Source organism: Thermobia domestica, chromosome 7 (genome assembly GCF_964235325.1).
Source record: "Thermobia domestica chromosome 7, izTheDome1.hap1.1, whole genome shotgun sequence".
NCBI classification, from domain to species: Eukaryota; Metazoa; Arthropoda; class Insecta; order Zygentoma; family Lepismatidae; genus Thermobia; species Thermobia domestica.
The window spans coordinates 234,165,658-234,186,893 of NC_137460.1; the positions used below are offsets into that span (position 1 = coordinate 234,165,658).

The 21,236-nt window shown below is 35.1% G+C and overlaps 1 protein-coding gene across 2 annotated transcripts; it reads left to right on the forward strand.

The window, feature by feature from the left end:
- The first annotated feature begins 5,734 nt into the window (after positions 1 to 5,734).
- LOC145690743 (uncharacterized) lies at positions 5,735 to 20,388 on the forward strand. 2 transcript variants are annotated; one of them, XM_081765936.1, is made up of 2 exons: positions 5,735 to 5,845; positions 18,658 to 20,388. In XM_081765936.1, exon 2 carries the CDS (start codon positions 19,125 to 19,127, stop codon positions 20,235 to 20,237), a length of 1,113 nt encoding a protein of 370 aa, XP_081622062.1. In that variant the 5' UTR covers positions 5,735 to 5,845; positions 18,658 to 19,124; the 3' UTR covers positions 20,238 to 20,388. The 2 variants fall into 2 exon arrangements, with proteins under 2 accessions (XP_081622062.1, XP_081622063.1); XM_081765937.1 differs by lacking the exon at positions 5,735 to 5,845 and adding an exon at positions 5,998 to 6,378.
- The last annotated feature ends 848 nt before the right edge of the window (positions 20,389 to 21,236 follow it).

Sequence of the window (21,236 nt, forward strand, 5' to 3'; positions counted from 1 at the left end):
GAGGAGGAGGAGGAGCAGGAGGAGGAGGAACGGGTTAGAAGCCCCGCAGGGGTTGTTTGGGTTCTGTTCTCGACATCTTGGCAAGAATGCTGAAACGTTTGGGATCGGCAAAAATGCTCGCTGCACCGAAGCGAAACAACTGAATGAGGAAATATGAACAAACGAGCAACGAAATTGTTCCTTACATTTGATAGTGGTTGTCTACATAGTCTACACGGGAAAAGGTGTAATGTAGATTACGTATAGATTACAGTAGACAATCGCGTAGACGTAAAATTATAGTTTACGGCACATCACTGGTTTGAACTCACGCCAAAAGAGACTTTGGTTACTAGTATATAGCGCTAGCCTACTCGGCCACGAAGACCGACAGCAACAAGTGTTTGATATCTGCTATTTTACTGCAACGTGGCAAGAAGTGGATAACGCCAACCAATCAGAACATTGTTTGTCGTTTCTACTTCAGGAGCATTACTCTCCTGAGCTAGTCCTGCTTTTTGAGCCTGGCATTCCTGTGCTCCAGCCATGGAGAGTATGAGAATTAAATCAATCAAATGTTTAGTGAGGGGCACGAAGAGAAGTCCAATCTGAATAAGACGTTGCAGAAGAGCACAAACTGTTAGTACGAATATTGCATGGTGTAAATAAATTACGACACCAAAAGTGAATTTCAGAAACAGCTGGTAAACGGAGAAAAAAAGGTAAAAATTGTCGAAGTGAGAACATAAAATACATATGCAAACAAATATCCCAACAACTAAACATTTGCCAAGCAAAGATCCTGGTGTAGTGGCTAAGACGCTAGATTATAAATTCAAAGGACGTAAGTTTGAATCCACAACAAGTAGGATGATTTTTAATAATGCATACATGCACGTGAGAGGTGGTAAAAGATAGCGTACTACTCGTTTGAGAAATTAAGTAAAAACGAGGTAAAAATTCCAATTACATTTATTAGAAAAGTATAACAATGAAAACGAGGAAGCAAATATATCTATTCAGGGGTATGTATCAGAGGGCGGTGATCGGAAAAACGAAATTTTCCCGAATTTCACACATGTGAGTCTCTACAATAGGAAAACTTCTTGAGAAATATGCCTATTGCAGAGACCATCATACTGCACCGATTACGCTAGCCAAAGTTTATTAACAAAAGGTGTAGTGTTTTTCATTCTTCGCGATTGCTTTGAAAAAAAAACTTGAAAAGTATTTGTATCTATATTGATTAGCTGTATCACTCAGAAATGCAGCACTTCACCCCTACACAATCTTCTCATGCAACATCATATCCTAAATATTGCTAAGTTCAGCCCTGATGTTTGGAACGAAGAGGTATTGTTCTTCCTGTAATATTATTTCCGCCAAAATTGCATAGCGAAGTTAATTTATTCGATAACCTGGAGACAATTTAGTGCCTACTAATAAACTAAGTAATATACAATGGAGTAAAATTACAGAAATGATATCGTATTATACAGTAATTTCGCCGTGCAAGTTCAAAAGTATGATAATAATAATAATAATAATAATAATAATAATAATAATAATAATAATAATAATAATAATAATAATAATAATAATAATAATAAAAATAATCCTTCGATCCTGCGCGGAGAGTATGAGATGGAAAAAATGTTCTTAAAAGAAAAGTTTCTTACGGCCGGGTTTGAAACCACCCCAAAAGTGAAATTCTTTAATAGACCATGCACTAGAACACTCGGCTACAAACGGCGACAGGATCTAACATTTTCCTTCTGCTATTTGTATGCTGCATGGCGAAAAACGGAAACACCAACCAATCAGAACCGTGTGTTTAGTTTCTACTTCTGGAGTATTACTTCTCCGAACGAGTCGTGCATATGAGAGGTGCTAAAAGAGATCATATTACTCGCTTAATATGTTAAGTGAAAATAATCTAAAAATTCCATTGACATTTATTAAAGAAGTCAAATAATGAAAACGAGGAAGCAGGTAATGTAATCAAATGTATGTATTAGAGCACAGTGATCGAAAAAACGAAACTTTCCCGATTTTGCACATGTGAGTCTCTACAATAGGATTTTCTTTTAAATAAATGTGCCTGTTGCAGAGACCATCAAGTCAGAAATGCCGCAAAATTTCTATGCAGTTTTGCCGAACATGACCCTCTGAGACGAAAACCATTCAACCATTCTCAGATCGAAAGTAGTTTTGCTCTCTCTTTCTTTCTATCTGTATATATATATATATATATATATATATATATATATATATATATATATATATATATATATATATATATATATATATATAACGGATTTTGTGAACCCAACAATTGTCGTAACTTTCAGCGGATGGAGATTAAACTTGGCACAAATATTAATTGATGAAATACCTTGGATGAATGCGTTAACAATAATAATCAGATGTAAATGTTCAAAATGGCAGTTCAAACTTTTAAAAAGTTCCAAGGAATCAAATTTGGCCCATGAATGGGTATTCACAATGTTTGAGTGACTTTTCCTCTTTTGAAATATTCATGTGGAGGGATTTATCTGCTTTTGTTGAAGTATTGGATCCGATAAGTCACTTAAAGAAGGTTCACGTCCTTTCGCTACGGCCAGACCAAGGTTTTGGGAGGGGAATATTTTCCTACCGGAAAAATACGATTGTTAGTGATGATGTGAAGTTACACATTGAAATTGAAGTAACTTGTGAAACGTTTTATTTGAAAGAATAGTATAATAAATGTGCTTTCCGCTAACACAGAAAACTATAAATCAAGTATTTAATGTTCGAGAGCGTAAATGGCGAGGAGTATAATTTAATTTCTTTTTTAGTGACACATTGCATTGGAAATAGTGCTAAGCAACATTAGTGATAAGTAAAATAATAATAATAGAAATCACTAAAAGGTGTTGTTTATGGCAACTCCGTATCTTCCTCAATTCTTTATCAAATGTAATGATTGAAACACCCTATCTCCGTTACAGGAAAACTATTAATAATTTATATCTAGAGAACTGGAGGTGGTAGAAGAATGAGAGCTACGTTGGACACTGCGCACTCATAAGTCCCATCGAAATAAAATATGTCGAGGCGCTAGCCCCCCACAACTTGATTAAAAAGTAAACAAATGAAAATAAGCGATTTCAATCCAAATAATAATGAAGAGCGTCCTTCGGGGCATCGTCATGTGGAGTGATGCGGCCACAGTGGAGCCCTCCACAGGCAAAATGTAAATAATTGATATCGAGACCAGGAGGTGGTAGAGGGATGGGACCAACGTTGGGCACTGTGGACCCATAAGGCGCATGAGAAAAATATGAGTAGTATGGCAGCCGTCTTACCTATTTTCACATATTAACATTAAATTATATTGTGCGAAATTTACGCATGGGTCAGCTAGTTATAGTTATTATTAGGCCTATTATATTATTATTATTATTATTATTATTATTATTATTATTATTATTATTATTATTATTATTATATCAACAACGTGTATAATCTTTAAAAGATATGCGGTTTGAATCTGAATAGTAAAAGCTAATTGACCGTCGATCTAGGTCGTCGAGAAGTCTTCAGGAGGTAAGGACATCGGTCACGTTCTTGGTTTGAGTTCCGAAGGGGCAAGTATTCGGGCTCTTGCAAAAAATTGTTAACACTGCAGTGCTCGCGCGGATTACTATTGTAGTCCAGTGGGTTACAGTTTTCTGGTATCTGAGGGTTGGCAACACTTGTGACCTTGAGCAGTCGTCTACCTTCCTCCCCCATTTCTAGAACATCATTAGTCGATTTATAGCACCCAAGGTCAACGCACTGATGTTATACGGATTGTTATTTTCGCATGGACTACTATTGTAATCCGTGCGAGTACTGACGTGATAGTTTCTTTTCTGGCTAAGGTTTTAACTGTTCTCGTTTTGTATGTATTATTTCACATTATTCGCTCAAATATATGTGATATATATGTTAGTTTAAAATGTCACAGCAAGAACAGATACGACAGTGGCTAACAGAAACTGAAAGTGACGACGAAAGTGTTTTGAGGATAGAACACTAAGATGAAATGGAGGACGATGTTGTCGAGTAGTGACTCTGAAGAAAGTGGTAGTGACATTTGGAAGAAATAAAAGATGAAGAAAGAAACAGTATTATCCAGGAAGACAGGTTTTACGGAAAATTTTACATTGGAAAGGGCAGAATTACCAGATGGTATATTGATCCAGTGCATCCAAGAAATACGCAAACACAGCGTTATAACATCATATCTACACTGCATAGTTATTACTCCATAAAACAAACTAAATTTGGAGTTGACATATTGGACAAATTGTGTCGCCAGTGTGATACAACCAGGAATTCGCAAAGATGGCCAATCACTCTCTTTTTCCACGTGTTAAACGTTGCTGAAGTACAGTAAACGCTCTCATTGTTTTCAAAGCAAATAACAATGATGCTATGATCAACCTTAGAGACTTCCTGCAATCTGTGGGTATGGAACTTATCGAACCTTTTTGTGGAAGATGAAGAAACAAGAGTACCCGAAAAAAATGTTTCAGGTGCAGTAAGTGGATCTGTTCTGACTACAAGCACACTCTTTTGCACTGACTCTTATGACTGAAACACCCAAAATTTTGCCTACTTTTGACCTTGTTTTCAAGTGTAAAAGTTAAACTTGCAAATAATTTAACAACTTTTTTTTATTTTTTATAACAGTTTTTAACACTTTAAATGCAAATTTCCTCTTTTATTTCGATTTTTAATCAAATAGCAAGAAAATAAACGAACATTTACAAAAATATAGTAAACTGCATACGCATTCTAAAATTTTGGCATCTAATCCTTTTTGTGCATTAAAAAAACAAAATGTTTGCACTGAAATGTGTTCTTTATTCCTTGTGAAAACCCACAAAAATAATGTAAAGAATACCAATTGAATAACCGCTAAGATATATATATTTATCAAATGGACTACAATTGTAATCCGCGCGAGCACTCATGTTTCAAGAATTTCATGCGAGTACTGTAGTGTTAAAAGTTATAGGCTTCAGCCAAACATGTTCAAAACAGCTGAGACCAGAATTGTTAAAAGTTATAGGCTTCTCAACGGCTCGAGCGGCTCGGCTTACAGCTCATTCACTACATAACCAAACCGAGAAGTGAGCCGAGTCAACAGCTCACCCAACCGAGCCGATTTGAGCCATCGGCTTAGTTGAGCTGAGTCGAGTCGTGCCGATGGACTAGTTTCAAGTTAGGTGGCTCGAACTTGTTCACATGAGCTGAGTAGGTGACCCATCCCAACCGAAAAACCTCGATGGCTCGTTCCAACTGAGCTGGCTCAGGTCATCGGCTTAATTGGGCCGAGCCGGCGGCTCATCCCAACCGAGCCGACTCGATCTGTTCGCTCAGTCGATACGAGCCGAGTCGGTTGATATCACTACCCGGGTTGGTCTTCTGCTTGGGCCCAAGAATTCAACCGTGCTGGTCTCAGCCTTGATTCTGAGAATTACAGTATATACTTATATTGGTGATTACAACATTTGAGTCTGTCTCGTAATAATAAAAAAAAGTCTTTGTCATCTCGTTATCTAGAAGTTTTTAACCTTCTCCTGACTTTGAGCTTTTTCCCGATTGTGTACTTTCTTCCCAATTGTGTCCTGAATTTTATTCAATTTTGTTCCTGAATCAAAAATCCTCCGTCAGCTAAACAAGCGAAAATTTTGAAAATGTAGCACACATGAAGTTAATGCTGGTGCCTTGACCGATAATGTTCTCAAGACTAGACAAAGGGGCGCAAAACTTGAATAATTATCTGAGTAGTTATCACATTGTACTCTGCCTATTATCTGAATAAATGTGGGTAAGTTTTTTCTCCAATGTGTTGGAAATCTTAGGGTTCCGTTTGTGGCGCTTAATTACACATTTATTGCAGTTTTATTATAGATTGGCTTTACTAACGCTACGATAACTGTATGACCAGTATTTTTCAAACCCGCGCGAGCATGTCTATCTATTTACCGTGCGGGTCACTAATTTTCCTTTAACTGTCCTCGAAAAGATTTTCACTGGCAATATGACTTTATCGCACTGAGCATACAAGAAATTCAAGGAAGCCAACGAAATTATTTGTCGAAAAATAAATTATTTTCAACAGTAGTACCTGTAAATACAGCGTCCGGGTAAAAACTATACTGCAAAACAAACCAATCTGGTCGGAAACTACTAGAAAACGCGAATGCTATATAACTGAGTTCAACTTAAGTCACTTAAATTACTTTGACCATAATTGATTGGAACCGGTTCTCATAGAAGCTGCTTTAGACTTAAAGTAGTTACGTTAGGGTAGATGTTCTAATCAAAAACTTGCACTGGTGGGCATGTGCAAGAGCAGAGGTGAGTGTAAAGAGAGCAGGTACGTTAGTGTAGTGATGGGTAAATTCCCGGGAATATTCTTGGGAAGATTCCCAAAATGGGAATTTATCCGGGAATTTATGTTCAATCAGAAAGAAAATTGCATTCTAATACTATATTATGATTTCAAAGTTGAATTTATTTTTATATCACAGCATATGATTACTGTTTTCCACAGAGGATTCTTTAAAATGTATATACTGAACGGTACTATGTTACATTATTAACACTTTATTATATTTAAAGAGTATGCATAAATGTATATTTATTTACAATATGTTCTATCAATTAAATATGTGTGAAAAAATTATATAGTAAATTATATAGTAACAGTTTAAATTTATATGTAAGTGCATTTGCTCAACTTGACTCTATTACTTATATTATAAACACATTAAACTTATAAATGTTATAAACCAATTAGATTGGGTAAATGCTAGAAGATACATGTCTCACCAATTTATCAATATTTGCGCCTACATATTTATGTTCACAAAATTTGCAAGATACTTACTTATCTTTATATTTTAGCACGTAACATTGCCATACACGACCTTTCATTCTGCCTATTTCTCGAAATTCTATACGTTAATTTACATGTAAAATATGTCCGAGTACTTCTTCAGAAATTCGAGTCAGAGAGAGGAGACAGACCGAAGTCTATTACTATTGGTGGTTCAGGGTTTATTAATAGTACGTCATCTCTATTTCTACATAATTCTAAATTACTTTAGAAAATGGTTCCTTTTCCTGATTTGTAAATTAGTACTTTGCTAATTTTGGCTGCTCTTTAGCTTTGGCGTCCAGCTTTTGCACCTACTTTTTTGCGATATTCTATTCCGATGCTGTTGTTTTATGGTTTCGTATGTTAAATTACGTTACCAACATTAAATTCAGACAGCGATGCGGAGCGAGCGTTAGCGAATGAAGGTTGGTTAGAGCACAGCAGTGCACGTTGTTTTCTATCTTCATTACCAACAATTCACTTTCTTTTCTTGCATAAATCACTTCCACTTACCTTTCCGTTTTGTATAAATCCCCTACTGCATTAAAATAAATGTGTTCGATACTTTCTTGACTACTTGAACATCACTATCAACTCATTTATTCCATAAATCATCCTACTTTTTGCTAGTTTTGGCCCCCCAATTCTAAACAATTTCCTTATTTTTAGTTCAAATTGAAATGTAACTTAAAAGATCATATTATTAGTTATATAAAGTACCGTCAAATAATACATTTTTTAACCTCAAAATTCTTTAAAACCTAGAAGTAAATCATAATATATTTAAATAAAGTAACTAGTCATATGGTTCTTATAATTTGGAAGATGAAGTAAAGAAATGGAAATAAATTCCTTCCCGGGAATTTATAGGGCAGGGAAAAAACCGGGGAATTTCCCCATTTTTAAATTCCTTCCCACCGGGAATATTCCCACTGCCCATCACTACGTTATTGACACCTACTATATATATAAGCGTAGAAAATGAAAATTATAAATAATAAACATTTAACAAAAATAATATTAATAAAAAAAAGTTTTCGCAATAACACTTCAAGTGGTTTCACAGTACTAGTACTTTACTTGTACACATAAGTTAATATTGAGAGAAAGGGGTCAGGTATCTGATTTTTAAAAACCGCGATGGTAAGTTCTAATTGCAAATAACGAGCCTAACTTAATATTATAGAAATAATTTATAGTCCATGTTCCTTTAAAGGGGTCCAAAACTACACTGCACCCCCTTAAGCTAAGCTGCGCCAAACTAACCTAAGGTAATAGAACCTAATATAACGTTATATTATGAAATCTAGCGAAAATCAATACAAAGAAGTGGCGTCATAGACACTGGACCCCCTTAACGAACATTGACCTAAGTTACTTCTATTTTTCTTCGAAAAAATAAATACTGGTTTCCTCAACTACATATGGATCGTAAACATCAAATACAACTGTTTTATTCTTTTCAGACTCACTTGTCTTGTGGGAAATAGTATCTAATGGCAAGGTTCTAGAAGATAGGTCCCCCCGCAGGTCTTCCACTCACAGGCCAAATTAGGTGAATTACTAGAAACTACAGGGTTATACAAAAGTCTGAATACAACCCTATAAAAGTCGAACGGTATGAGGAATCATAATGTCGTTTGGTATGGGGTGTCTATAGGTGGCGTCGCAACTTATAGGAGCTATGGTGACAACGGCGACCATCTTGGATTTGGGTTCCGTTTTCCAAATGGGAAAAGGGTCATATCGCATATCATTTATACTGCGTTTTTCTGAGGAATACGCCTGCGCAATCCGTTTTGTGGTATCTTTATTTCTGTAGGGGTTATGACATGTTAAAGTATGGAACGCTTGTTAGAGTCTGCATTACAGAATATGCTCAATATGACCTCCATGGCGCTAAATGCACAATCGGAGTCTTTTTGCCAGTACTGCTATACACGTTGCAGGGTCTGTAAGTCAAAAGAGGTACAAGCCTCCTCAATACGCCGGCAGATATGAATTACAATGTTGATTATTACCTCATACATAATTGATTTCAAATGACCCCAGAGATAAAAGTCAAGAAGTGTGAGATTACCATTCCAAGAAGTGTGTGGTGACCATTCCATAGAACACCTCGTGCCTACAAATAAAGCTATCACAAAACGGATTGCACAGGTGTATTTCCCAGAAAAAGGTAATGTAAAATGATATTCGACATGAGCTCCTTCCCATTAAAAAACCGTAACCCAAATCCAAGATGGCCGCCGCTGTCACCATAGCTCCTATATGTCTCGTCCTTACATATAGACACCTCATACTGAACGACATTATGACTCCTCACACCGTTCGACTTGTATACGAGTATATCCAGACTCTTGCTCGCCCTGTATTTCAAACTATTAACTAACGAAGATACCACTTGCTTAAAACGATTTCTTTCTATAATCTAAATTATAAAATAACAGTGGGAGTAGAGCCCCCATAACACACACACCTAAAGCGTGTATTATTTTAGAATATACGTTATTAAAAGAAATCTTTCAATGCAAGTGGAATTTTGGTTAATTTATATCTTCGAATAATTTATTTTATCGTTATTCACCAAACTTGCCCTAATAAACAAAAGAGTAACCAGGAGTATCAATAAAATCAGACAATGTAAGACAATATACCCGTTGCGAACAAATAAATTTCAAAGAGCACATATTGTATAGCACAAAAACCATTTTGTAAACCTAAAAAACCCAAACACACATACAAAAACAATAGCATCAAGAAACTAAAAATTGTACATAGAACACACACGAGATGTAAAGTAATATATTGCAAAATGTAAATACTTCGAGAGATTCACATAATACAACCACATAACACATTTACCTCCAACAAAATTTCAACATCGACTCCGAATGCGAAAACGAAACTAAATGAAATTTCAAATAAACTAAAAGAAAACTTATGCACATAAAATCAAAGAATTAACAAAAAATCATTTATACAAAATTATAAGTAACTACAAGATTATTACGTAATTTATGTATAAAACAATAGACTTAGATATGTTGAGTGTGGTTAAGTAAACAAACATGGTAATGAACTGTTGAAAGATTGAACTTCAGTGTTCTTAGTTTTGGTAATAATATATTTCAACGATTTTCTTTAAAGTACAAAAATTGGGTGAAAGAACCCGGAAGAAAATAAGAAACCAAAACAAGGTATGTAAAATATATTTGATTTGTTTTATATAAGAGTTACCTGTGTTCTAGAACCTTTTCGTATCTACTGCAGTCATCTTTCATATCCACTCAGTTATTTTAAGCGTTGTAAGCTACTTGGGATTAGTAATACTAGATTTGTAAACTTAATATACAGCTGTATCACTGAATATTTATTTCTGCTGCCTGCAGAAATGTGTTCCTCATAAACACATCTTTCCATGCAAAATATTGAATTTTTGCCTGTAAATTTTGCAAATTCTGCTGTGCCTAGACTTGTCCATCATCTACTTTTCTTAGAAAGTTTTAAGATCAAATAGATAATATGAGGTCTATCTTTGGATAATTTACAAATAAATTGTATCAATTCATAAATGATGACTAGTATTTATGAAACTTATCTGTGTAGATATTCAAATTCTAATTGAAATATTGGAGACTCGGGATTCCATTTCCGGCGGGAGCTCATGTGCTTCGGATTCCAAGTTAATCAGTAGGTCCATGTCTCATATAGCCTCGCTGCTGAACGGGTTAAATTCAAAATCAACTTAACTCTAATTCAAATATTAACACAGTAGTAGCCCTTTAAAGTTAGCCCTATCACCATGATATTGTACTACACAAACAATGTATACAACATTCCTATTAGTAACAGAAATACACATATGCTTACGTATGTTCATATTACAGTTGTGAGTAATGGCAGATATGACAGATAATGTTCACATATATCGCACAATAGACGTATCGTTATTTCGGGGTTACACTGCAATCAACTGATTGTATTCTGCTTTTAACTAGCATAAATTGATTAGTGTTTTTCATTTTATATCAGCTTCTATATATATTACCAATGTGTACACAGTTGTTTGTGCATGAATCAAGAGAAAAACATTTTAAAACATACTTAGGCTTTATTTGAAGTTAAATAGTTTATGTAAACTAATTTTTTCACGTGGTCTGATTTTCCCTATCTGCACCAAACTTTGCTCGACATGCCTTTAAAGCTTGCGTAGTAACCTGTCTCAGCAAACCATCTAAAATTTCACGATTTATGTATCTTTCCGCCGCAAGTCAAACATCTAGAACCATAGACTTGTAAAATTCACAAAAGAAATTGCTCAGGTAATGTTTGCAAAATTTTATAACTTGCACTGAAATACATCTAAGGGATAAATTGTTTCACACGACAAAATGAGAGAGTAAGTTGTTAAGTTGAATTTCATGTTTACAAGTGGAAGCTTTGTAGTGTGTACTCATTACAAGTGCTATAAAACGTTTAAAATAAGTAAGTGAATATCCAACAGGACTGTATTAGGTATTACTTTTTGAAGTAGCATTTCTGAATGGTATAGCAGAGCTGTATTTTTATTTTACAAATGTAACCTTACTGGAGTGAAACCATTGCAAGTGCTGTAGGAAGCCTTATCGAAAGAAAAAGAAAAGTATTTTACTAATTAAGGTTTTGTGCATGCCCACTTCACAGCCGCGTCTGCTTTTTCTCGGACACACAACGGCGGTGATGTGTGGATCCACATGCTTCGCCCTGCACCGATTCGCTTAGGAAGCATTCGTGCTTTTAGTGTCATCTAACATAGATGGTTTGTGTTATTAGCACTGTACTTTTGCGGCATACATCCTGATACTATTTATAAAACCAATCTTAAAAGAACTGTAGGTTTTCAACACTTACTTTTGATAGCATCATGAATTTCACGTATGGTAAGCGATATATTAACGCCATATGTGAATCTTACGGAACACAGTAGGGAAGAGAAAATACTGACCGTATTTTACCAAAATTATATAATAATTAAGGGAACATGCTGAGATTCATTGAAGTCGGTTACTTTTTACTATTTATCGGGAAACTGACCCACACGCAAGTGCCGGTCGAGCCAAATGATAGAAGCTTCCCCCTAATAAGTGTTGATTAGTGTGACATATGAAGTCTTTTTAAACGTATTTAACTGTTTTGGAAAGTGGAGGATTCCACTTTTTTAATTATTTTTTTTATTTGTTTCTTCTACTAAGCTGTTTTGCTGCTGTTAATTTAGGTTACTGTTCTCTCCGATTTAACAGGTTCTCTACTTATGACTATATCTTTGTTTACGTATTTTAGTTGCTTTAGTTGAATATACTATTTCTGATCAAAATATTCGTGTTCACCCTAGTGTTGATCTTAGTGCTATACCGAAAACACATACACACACACACACATACACACACACACACATATATATATATAAATGATATAGTCTAGAGATAGAATGTCTTTTGACGAATAACTTCTTGGAATTAGCAGCAGTCCTGATCGTATGCTGAATAGAAGGTAAATTATTTTGCTACCCATCAAAGTGCTCCAGCCTTTGATGATAGGTTAACTATATGCTGGTAGGGCACGAGGAAAATATAAAACTCCGTTCTTTCTAGAAAAGATTATTCTGTGTTGTTCCTTTTCCTTTTGCCAATATGCATTTCTGAGCATGCGTCTCGATTTCGGTTATGAAGTTTCGAGGCGATCGGTACAGAATTTCCTACATTTTCACTTTAGCCCTAGTAATGGTAATAATTAAAAAAAAAAAAAAAAAAAAGGAAAAGATGTACTGTATTTTCCGTGTAGGATCATAGTGTCCGAAACAACAATAAGTTTAAAATTTCTTTCGGATATGTTGAACGTTAGAGCCTCTAGGAAAGTTAACACTTGTATATCTTGACGAAGGGATGTATAGACGGACAGACATTCAATAATAACATTTTCGGTTTATAGGCCTAATGGAACGTTTAAATCCGTCGAAATTTCAAATTCGATCCTTTCAATATCACAATACTTCTATCTTACCTGCAAACTAAAACTTCATGGAGCAAACATAAGTACAATGTTTAACGTTACAAAATAAAATCTTTTTTTATGTGTTGTGAAGACACTATATGATTTAGCATTTTTTTAGCTGCAGGTTAACACCTTGAATGTACTGTGTTAAGGCTGCGCTATTTACAACTTGCCCAAAATATTAAAACTAGTTGTTTTTTGATATAGACGATTCTAAGTATGAAGCAGGGGTCTAGGTGTGTAAATTACGTCATTATGATATGCTTTTAGACATATTATCGAACTTTAATCATCTTCTTTTACCATTGTCTTTTTCAAATTTTTCTTAGGCTGTTTGTTGGATTTTATTTTGCTTTCAACTAAATTTTGATGTCGGGTTCAATGCACAGGCCTCTATTATATTTAAAGAATCTTGCGTATCAGTTCAAATGGTACCAGCAATAAAGTAGATAGTGTGGATTATCGTAAACTTGGAGGGTAATATTTGTTATTAAAATAATTTATCGTACATGATATAAAATTGTGCGCTGTTTATAATGATTCTAACATCAAGCAAGGTTTGTAAAGTGAAATGTTAATTTTACCGTATGAGTATTACGTGATTAGACATAAATTTTAATTTTAGTACTACGCAACGTTTGTAATTTTCGTTCCTTTACGCCTGTATGTATTGGAATCAGAGCCTCTATACCTCCTAGCCCGACCTTTGCAGTCAGCTTTTGTTTCCGTACAGTTCCGTTCTCTCAACATCAGTCTCCTTGGTATGCCGTGTACACACATATCCCTGTAATTTAAGGATGGAAGAGCGGTATTTTTATATAACGACCATGCGGACACGTCTGAGAGATGTCGTATATTTTACGCAATGAAATTGACGAGATATAACTCACCCTTACACATGCGTTTCCATGCTGCATTACCTTATTGACTTTTCTTTTAATAAAGTGTAACGCTTTTATGTTTGAGGTTGACCTCAGTTTAATTTATAACCCGACCTACAGTAATGTGTTCCAACTTCAATTCTATCTTACTGGGATTGAAACCCAGGGCGACGAAATTTTCTGATTGGTTCATAATATTGCAATCTCACAATACTACTCTAGTGAATGAACCGTGGGTAGAGGTGATGGCACTCATGCGCCATCTTGAAATTTTCATATCACTGTCTCGCTTTCCCATTTGAGTTTGAACGCATCCGTCATTCCGTCTTGCAACTTTTACAACTAGCAGTATCAGAAGAGATACTGTAGATCTAGTTTCAGAATACAATTCAATGTAATTATATATTCCATTGGATGTATTACTTAAAGTTTTTCACTCCAAAATTGACACACTTTGTCACTTTATTTAATTTTCTTCATCTGTATCTTCCAACTACATGTTCTTCTCTATGTCCTCGCATGACTTCTCATGTATTCTGTTTATGAGCTTTCTGAAGTTGCTACTTTATTCCATAGCGGGAGATTGTTCGATCGTCCAGACACTCACAACACTCACACATATGTACAGAATTTGTGTTTTATCTTGAAAGTATGTTGAAACTTTTGAGATTTTAGAGTAATAAATTAAAAATGATAAGTATCGACGGGTCAAAATTTTTTGATATACTTTACTTGGTTAACAGTGTTGTCAAAACAACTTCAGAGAAATTTCCTGTGTAACAATATGTCAGAATATTTCCCCATTTCAAATAAACAAGTTACACGAAGAGTTACTATGACACATTTATTATTTAGTTTTGCAAAGCAAGGAAAACACAGTATCACAAACGTTCAAATTTTACAGGCTTCCACACAGTAGCAACGAAAGTGCGGCAAACTAGTAAGTGCGCATTTGAAAACGTTCGCATTGTACACTTTGGTAATAATAAGAATGTATTTCAGATACACAAGCACAAAGAAAGAATTGAAAGTGACAGTTTTCCAATGGTTTTAATTTGAAATAAGCTTAAACTAATGTTATATAACATCACGTACATACTCTTGTACAAACATGAATGTCATAATGATTTTCGAAGAAGCTTGGTGTTTCCGAACGTTCCGGAAAGCAAAATCTGTAGAGATTGCTATTCTTACAAAAATTACGTGTTTGTGGTTATTTTTAAAATATCTTTTTTTTCCTTCTATAACATTACAGTAATAACTTTCCATTGCTGTTATGACAGGTTGTCACAATGTTAAACAGCTATAAATTTTAGGCATCGCTTATCATATCTCCGTAACGGCTTGAGATACTTAATTGATGTAAACATTACGATAAATACCTCTGTTGAAAACTATTGATATGGATGGGTGTGATTCATAAACTTTCTCTCAAAATCTTTGGAAAAAGTTTAAATTTTAATTATTTATTACTTTGTTCTTATTCAATAAGCGTTCGAACCTGATCATGATTTTTGACGCCAAGCTACTTCAGTGTATGTTGTGATTGTGCAGCTGAATGATAAATGTGCGATTGAACTTCTTTATCATTTCTAAAATACGAAATAATCATAATGAAGCAATTATAAAAAGTGGAAATTTTAATTAGTTATTTTGCCGTTACTGCAGTATGATGAACAGTTTCCCCCTGTTGGTGTTTGTAACTAACTCAAGTTTCAATACTCTTGCCACGGCACACAAAAACAGATTGGGACAATAATTAACGCAAGTTTCTTTGTTATTATATGGTTAGATTATTTCTCTGTGGTGCAATAAATCAAGGTCAGATTGGAAATAAGATAACATTTTTCATAATTTCAGCGTTTTATATGTTATATTAAAAATACAGAATATCTTTTCAAAATAAGTGTATCCTTTAGAGAAAATTTTATTTACGTAGGAAGGTATTTTGCCTACTTTCATCCGAGTCGGAGACTATAATTTTGGGAAGGTTTTCTACCAGTTTCTCATACGATTCCGTGTTAGCAAGGAAGAAAAGAAGTAAGTGCACCACGTAGAAGCAATATATATATATCATTTGCAGCTTCGAAATATGTTTTAGCATAATAGTTTTAAAAAGATTCATTTATTTTATTTGGATCACATCTATAATGTTGCATTGGTCCATATTTTCTGCTAAACGTAAGAAGTTATGATCGCCTCTCTCTCTTTTAAAACAGCATGGAGACGATTCAGATTGTGCTTGAAGTTACTGGTGTTTCTTTCTCTTTTTTCTTCATCCCATAAATATTCATTGGGATTTAGATCTAGCCTTTGAGCATTTTTCATTTGATTTCAGTTGAGCGCCTTTTTCAGTACTGAGGCTAAGTGAGACTTGGACTTTAAGCTTAACGTGGTATCCCACATTGGCTATCGCCTGGACTTTGACCCGGGTCTTCCGCGTCGGAAACGAGTACGCTAACCACTTAGCCACAAGGGAGACTTAGTCTTTAAGTAGACGAGTTCCTTTGCTGCAATGAATTATATAGATCCCAGATCATATTAATGGGAGATCGATATCATTAAGCGTTGTCATTTCGATTGAAACTTCACAATATGGCAAAGACTGAATTATCTAAAATGTTCAGTTTCTTTCCACTCTTAATGCTAGCAGTCACAAGCAGTGAATCGAGCGCATTACACCGTATGACCATCACCACAGAATTTCACTGTTACTCGGATAAAAGTCAGGTGAGATCCAGACGATGGGATTTTGTAAAAATTAAACTATCTAGTAGAAACAAATATTTTTTTTTTTATCCATCTATAGCAATCTCCATATTTTGTGGCCGTTACACCATTGAAATTTATTCGTAAGATGTTAAGGAGATAATTTTATCTGATAGTGTTGGTTGTTGAATTGTGCCATTAACTGCTATTGGGCACAACAGGCATTTCTGCGCTGTCCACCACTTCGCCATTATTGTTCGTAAGTCCATATTTAACCCCTGTTAGCACCTCTGGAAGCGGGATGATGACAATACTCGAAAAGCGGTGTTGGTATCAAATTCATAGTTTTCCTGTTTCTTGAGTTGACAGGTAACGGTTGTGATGCCCTTTAAGTTAACGTTCTGCTCATAGGGGAAGTAAGACCCGTAGCAGCACTAGGAGCGCGACGGAGTTAGGAAGCGTCTAAAGCTAAAATGATTTTAAGTATATTAGAAGCGAATCCGTATCTTCAGGTTCTCATACCGTGTAATACTTTCTCTCATACCGTGTAATTCACGGTTCGCTCCCATTAAAACCTCAAGGGTTGTTAATATGTGAAATGAAAAGAAAAGAAAAATAGAAATTAGTGTCGAGTCTTTAATTTTGATACGCTTGAGACAAGTAGTCATACTTCCAATAGCATTAAATTCCAAGCGTGGCCTGCAGGATCATGAAGGGGAAAATAATTCGAATATAATGTCCCATCTCTGTCTGTCTGTCTGTCCCTCTCTCTCTCTCTCTCTCTCTCTCACACACCAATATATATACAGGGTGTTAATAAACTATACCGGCAAACTAGGATGTGATTCTTCACATCAAAATTGGAGAAAACGTTCATATGGACCTATGACAAAAAGTGCATAGTTTCAGAGCTAAGGCTGTCCAAAATCGCGAAAAAGCCAAATTTCAACAGGCCTTATTTCGAAATCCAGAAAGTGTGGATAGTGGTCCTTATCAGCGTAAAGGAAGCCAGGCATACATAATTCAAAAGTGCATATTTCGTCAGTTTTCAATAGGTAATGTAATTCTCAGATATGCTCTGAATAGAGTTTTCAGATATACCCTGATTTCGAGGAGGGTCCAAAGTATTCAGAAGGTAAACACTGACAACAAAGGATACCCAGTGCTTCGGAGAAAAGTCGGAAATGTTTGGAACCGGCAGTTTCGTGTGTTTTTCTGTTCAGAATAATGTGTAGTGCGTTGTATTTCGTCACGGTATATTTCGCGTTTTCTTCACTTATAAGCGTAAAAGAAAACATTGCAGCATGTGTTTTCCGTGTACAAGAAAGCGTTCTACTGACGATCCTTAACACTTCTTACATCGTGCCAAAGGATTCTTTGTTCACTGCTATCAAGGCTTATCATTTTCCTACTTTGAACCAATCATAAAGTCAGAGCATATCTCAAAATTCGATTGATGACATGTCGTGACTTTCTTTTCGCTAATAAGGAACACCATCCACAGTCTCTCGAATTCGAAATAGGGCTTGTTAAAATTTGGCTCTTTTGCGATTTTGGACAGCCCTAGCTCTGAAACTATGCACTTTTCGCCATAGGTCCATATGAACTTTTTATCTTATTTTGATGTGAGGAATCGCCTTTTAAAGTTTGTCGGTATAGTTAATGAGCATATATATATATATATATACAGGATATTTCAAAACAACACCGACAACGTTTGGGAGGTGATTCCTGACACCAAAATAAGACAACAATATAGACCAATCTTTGTACACAAATGCTTCCTTTCGGAGTTATAGGCTGCCGAAAACGTGAAAAATTGAAATTTAAAAGTCAATAGCTCCAAAACTATGGGGCCCCCCTTAGTCGGGTCAAGACTACTAAGGAACTAATATGTGCTCTATCCAAAAACAACATGAGATAGTGCCGTTTAAAAGATGAAAATTTTACATTGAGTATAAGACCACTATTAACCCTTTCTCTTATTCGAGGATTTACCAAATATTGTTTCTGTGCGAAGATTTGCATGATATATCTCAGCTTCTATTGTCCATTTGTTTAACAGTTACAGGAGGTATCAAGGTAAATAAGAATCAATATATATAAATTTTAAGAACATATTTTCTTTTTTAGGTGTACCAAAACGTTTTCGGATAATTGGAGCAACCTAATACTATATTTACTGGAAAGTAAACTCTGGAATAACATACATTAGATACATTCGCAGGATTCCATAAATGCTTGATTGTCTTGAAGTATTCGACGAAATGTGTTCCTTGAGAAAACACACACCTATACACATGTCAGAATAACAGCAAACTCTTTACTTTAAATTCGAATGCACGCGTTTAACGTATACAAGTGAGGGACACATACCAGTGTTGTAGAAAAGCTTCTGCTTTCAAATCCAACTTGGAACAAAAAATTGTGGAACATATTGGTGAAAGATTGCACTCGTGCGTTGTGAAGCTAGAATTTCATATTGGAACATAGTATAGCAGCGTCTGTGTTAATACAAAATCCTGCCGGAAGGCATTTGTGCGTGTTATCTGGGGAGCGTTTCGTTTACAATATCAATTGTAGAAAAAAACCCTGTCATAATGCTCACAGGAGAAGGGTCATATTCGTGTGATGTTTGTGGCAAGACATTCGCCAATATTACTAATTTAAAAATTCACAACGCTTACCATTTAAATGATATTTTGTTTTCATGCGAAGAATGTGGGAGTACCTTTACTCGAAAAGAAACTTTAAAATGTCACATGTTAGTCCATACAGGTGCAGCGCCATATCGTTGCCAGTATTGCGGAAAATGCTTCTCTAAAAAACATCATTGGAAAACGCACACTTTAAGGCATAGGGGAGAGAGACCGTATAAGTGCAAGAATTGCAATAAAGCGTTCGTACGAACATACGATTTACAAAATCATGAGTTAACTCATTCAGTTGAGAATCATGTCACATGTGACGATTGCGGTAAGACATTCATTGGAAAATCAAGATTGGAGGCACACATAAGAATACACACGGGAGAGAGACCATACAGATGTATTACATGTAGTAAGACTTTTACTCGTAAAAGCATTTTAAAAAGCCACTTAAAATCACACTCCACCTATAAACCATATTCTTGTCTGGAGTGCGGGAAAAGATTTCATGAACTTCGAAAATTCGAACAGCACATGCTGTACCATACAGGTGACAAACCATTTTCGTGCGACGATTGCGGTAAGACTTTTGCTGAAAAATGTGTTTTGAAGAGCCACATTCTAACTCATGGTACTGATAGATTATTATATTCTTGTGATGACTGTGGAAAAGTTACTGCTAGAAAAGCAGATTTGGAAAACCACATCTTGACGCACAGGGGAGTAAAATCTTTTGAATGCAAGTTATGTGGGAAAATGTTTGCGACAGAGCACAGTTTGAAAATACACATTTTAATGCATACAGGTGAAAGGGCATATTCTTGTAAGGTATGTAATAAAAGTTTTTCCCAGAAATCTCATCTAAAAATTCACATTTTGTTACATACAGGCGAAAAACGATTTTTTTGTGATCATTGTGGTGTTGCTTTCACTCATAAATGTGTTCTAGCGGTACATATACGGAAACACACAGGAGAAAGGCCTTTTTCATGTGGAGATTGTGGGAAGTGTTTTAGTCAGAAACCTCATTTGAAAAAGCATTTATTGTCTCATGCACGTCGTTAACTATTTTCTGGGTATGAAGGTACCAAATTTTCCTAAGAGTACCATTTACAAATTTAGTTTTTAATGTATATGTGACAGCGAATTGTCTACATTAGATATTAAACTTGTTTACCAAACACTTCTACAAATAAATGCATTCTTTTTTGGAAAAGGGGGTTAAAATAATTAATTCTTCTACAATGGTAATTTTTTTTCTAACTGCAACGTAAATAATAACTTGTAATGCTTCTAAGTGGAAGTGTATGTCAGGAACCACTCAAAGTAATCAAATGGAATCCTATTTGATTTTCACCTACCGGTAACAACGTAGCACCTACCGGCTACTAATTTTTGAGGCAAATTTTTGATAAGCATGATATGAACATTACACATTCAAACTGCTGAAAACAATATACTATGCCAGGATTATTTTTATATTACAACAATTTGTTTATTAACATACAAGATTTCAAGCAATTTCAAAAGTGGTAATTTTAAATACCGTAATATATAAGTACGTTCCTATGGTTAACTTATCAGATTTCTCGGTATATCTGTAACGAGATACCAGCCAACATTCTTGTATGAAACTAGTAGTGTGAAAGATTCTCAACATTTCTGGTCATTCGGATGAATTTTTAATTTTATTCTCACAAAATAAAAATAATAATCCTAGAGGATCCCTAAGAGCCCATATCAGGAAAGTGGTTATTTTTAGATATTTGTTACATTTGCTTAATTTTTCATACTGCTTTAAGAAGTTAGTTCATAAGTTGCGTGGAAAATAGAATAGGTCCAGAGGGTTCTTCTTGCGTTTCTCTGAAACCCTAACCACTGTAATCTAATTATAGGTACTATATGGCTAGAACATGAAAGATAATTGTAATTCCCAAGACACCAAATTAAATTATGTACCTGACGACACAAGCCAACTAGTAACACGTTTGTGCTATTAGCAGTTCGAGCAAGTTGGTGCAGATAGTTTTTAAACTAAATGATGAAGTTTAATAAATGAATGTT

Bases quoted from the DNA above. Each gene is read 5' to 3' on its own strand.
- LOC145690743 (XM_081765936.1), top strand. From the start codon at position 19,125: ATGCTCACAGGAGAAGGGTCATATTCGTGTGATGTTTGTGGCAAGACA.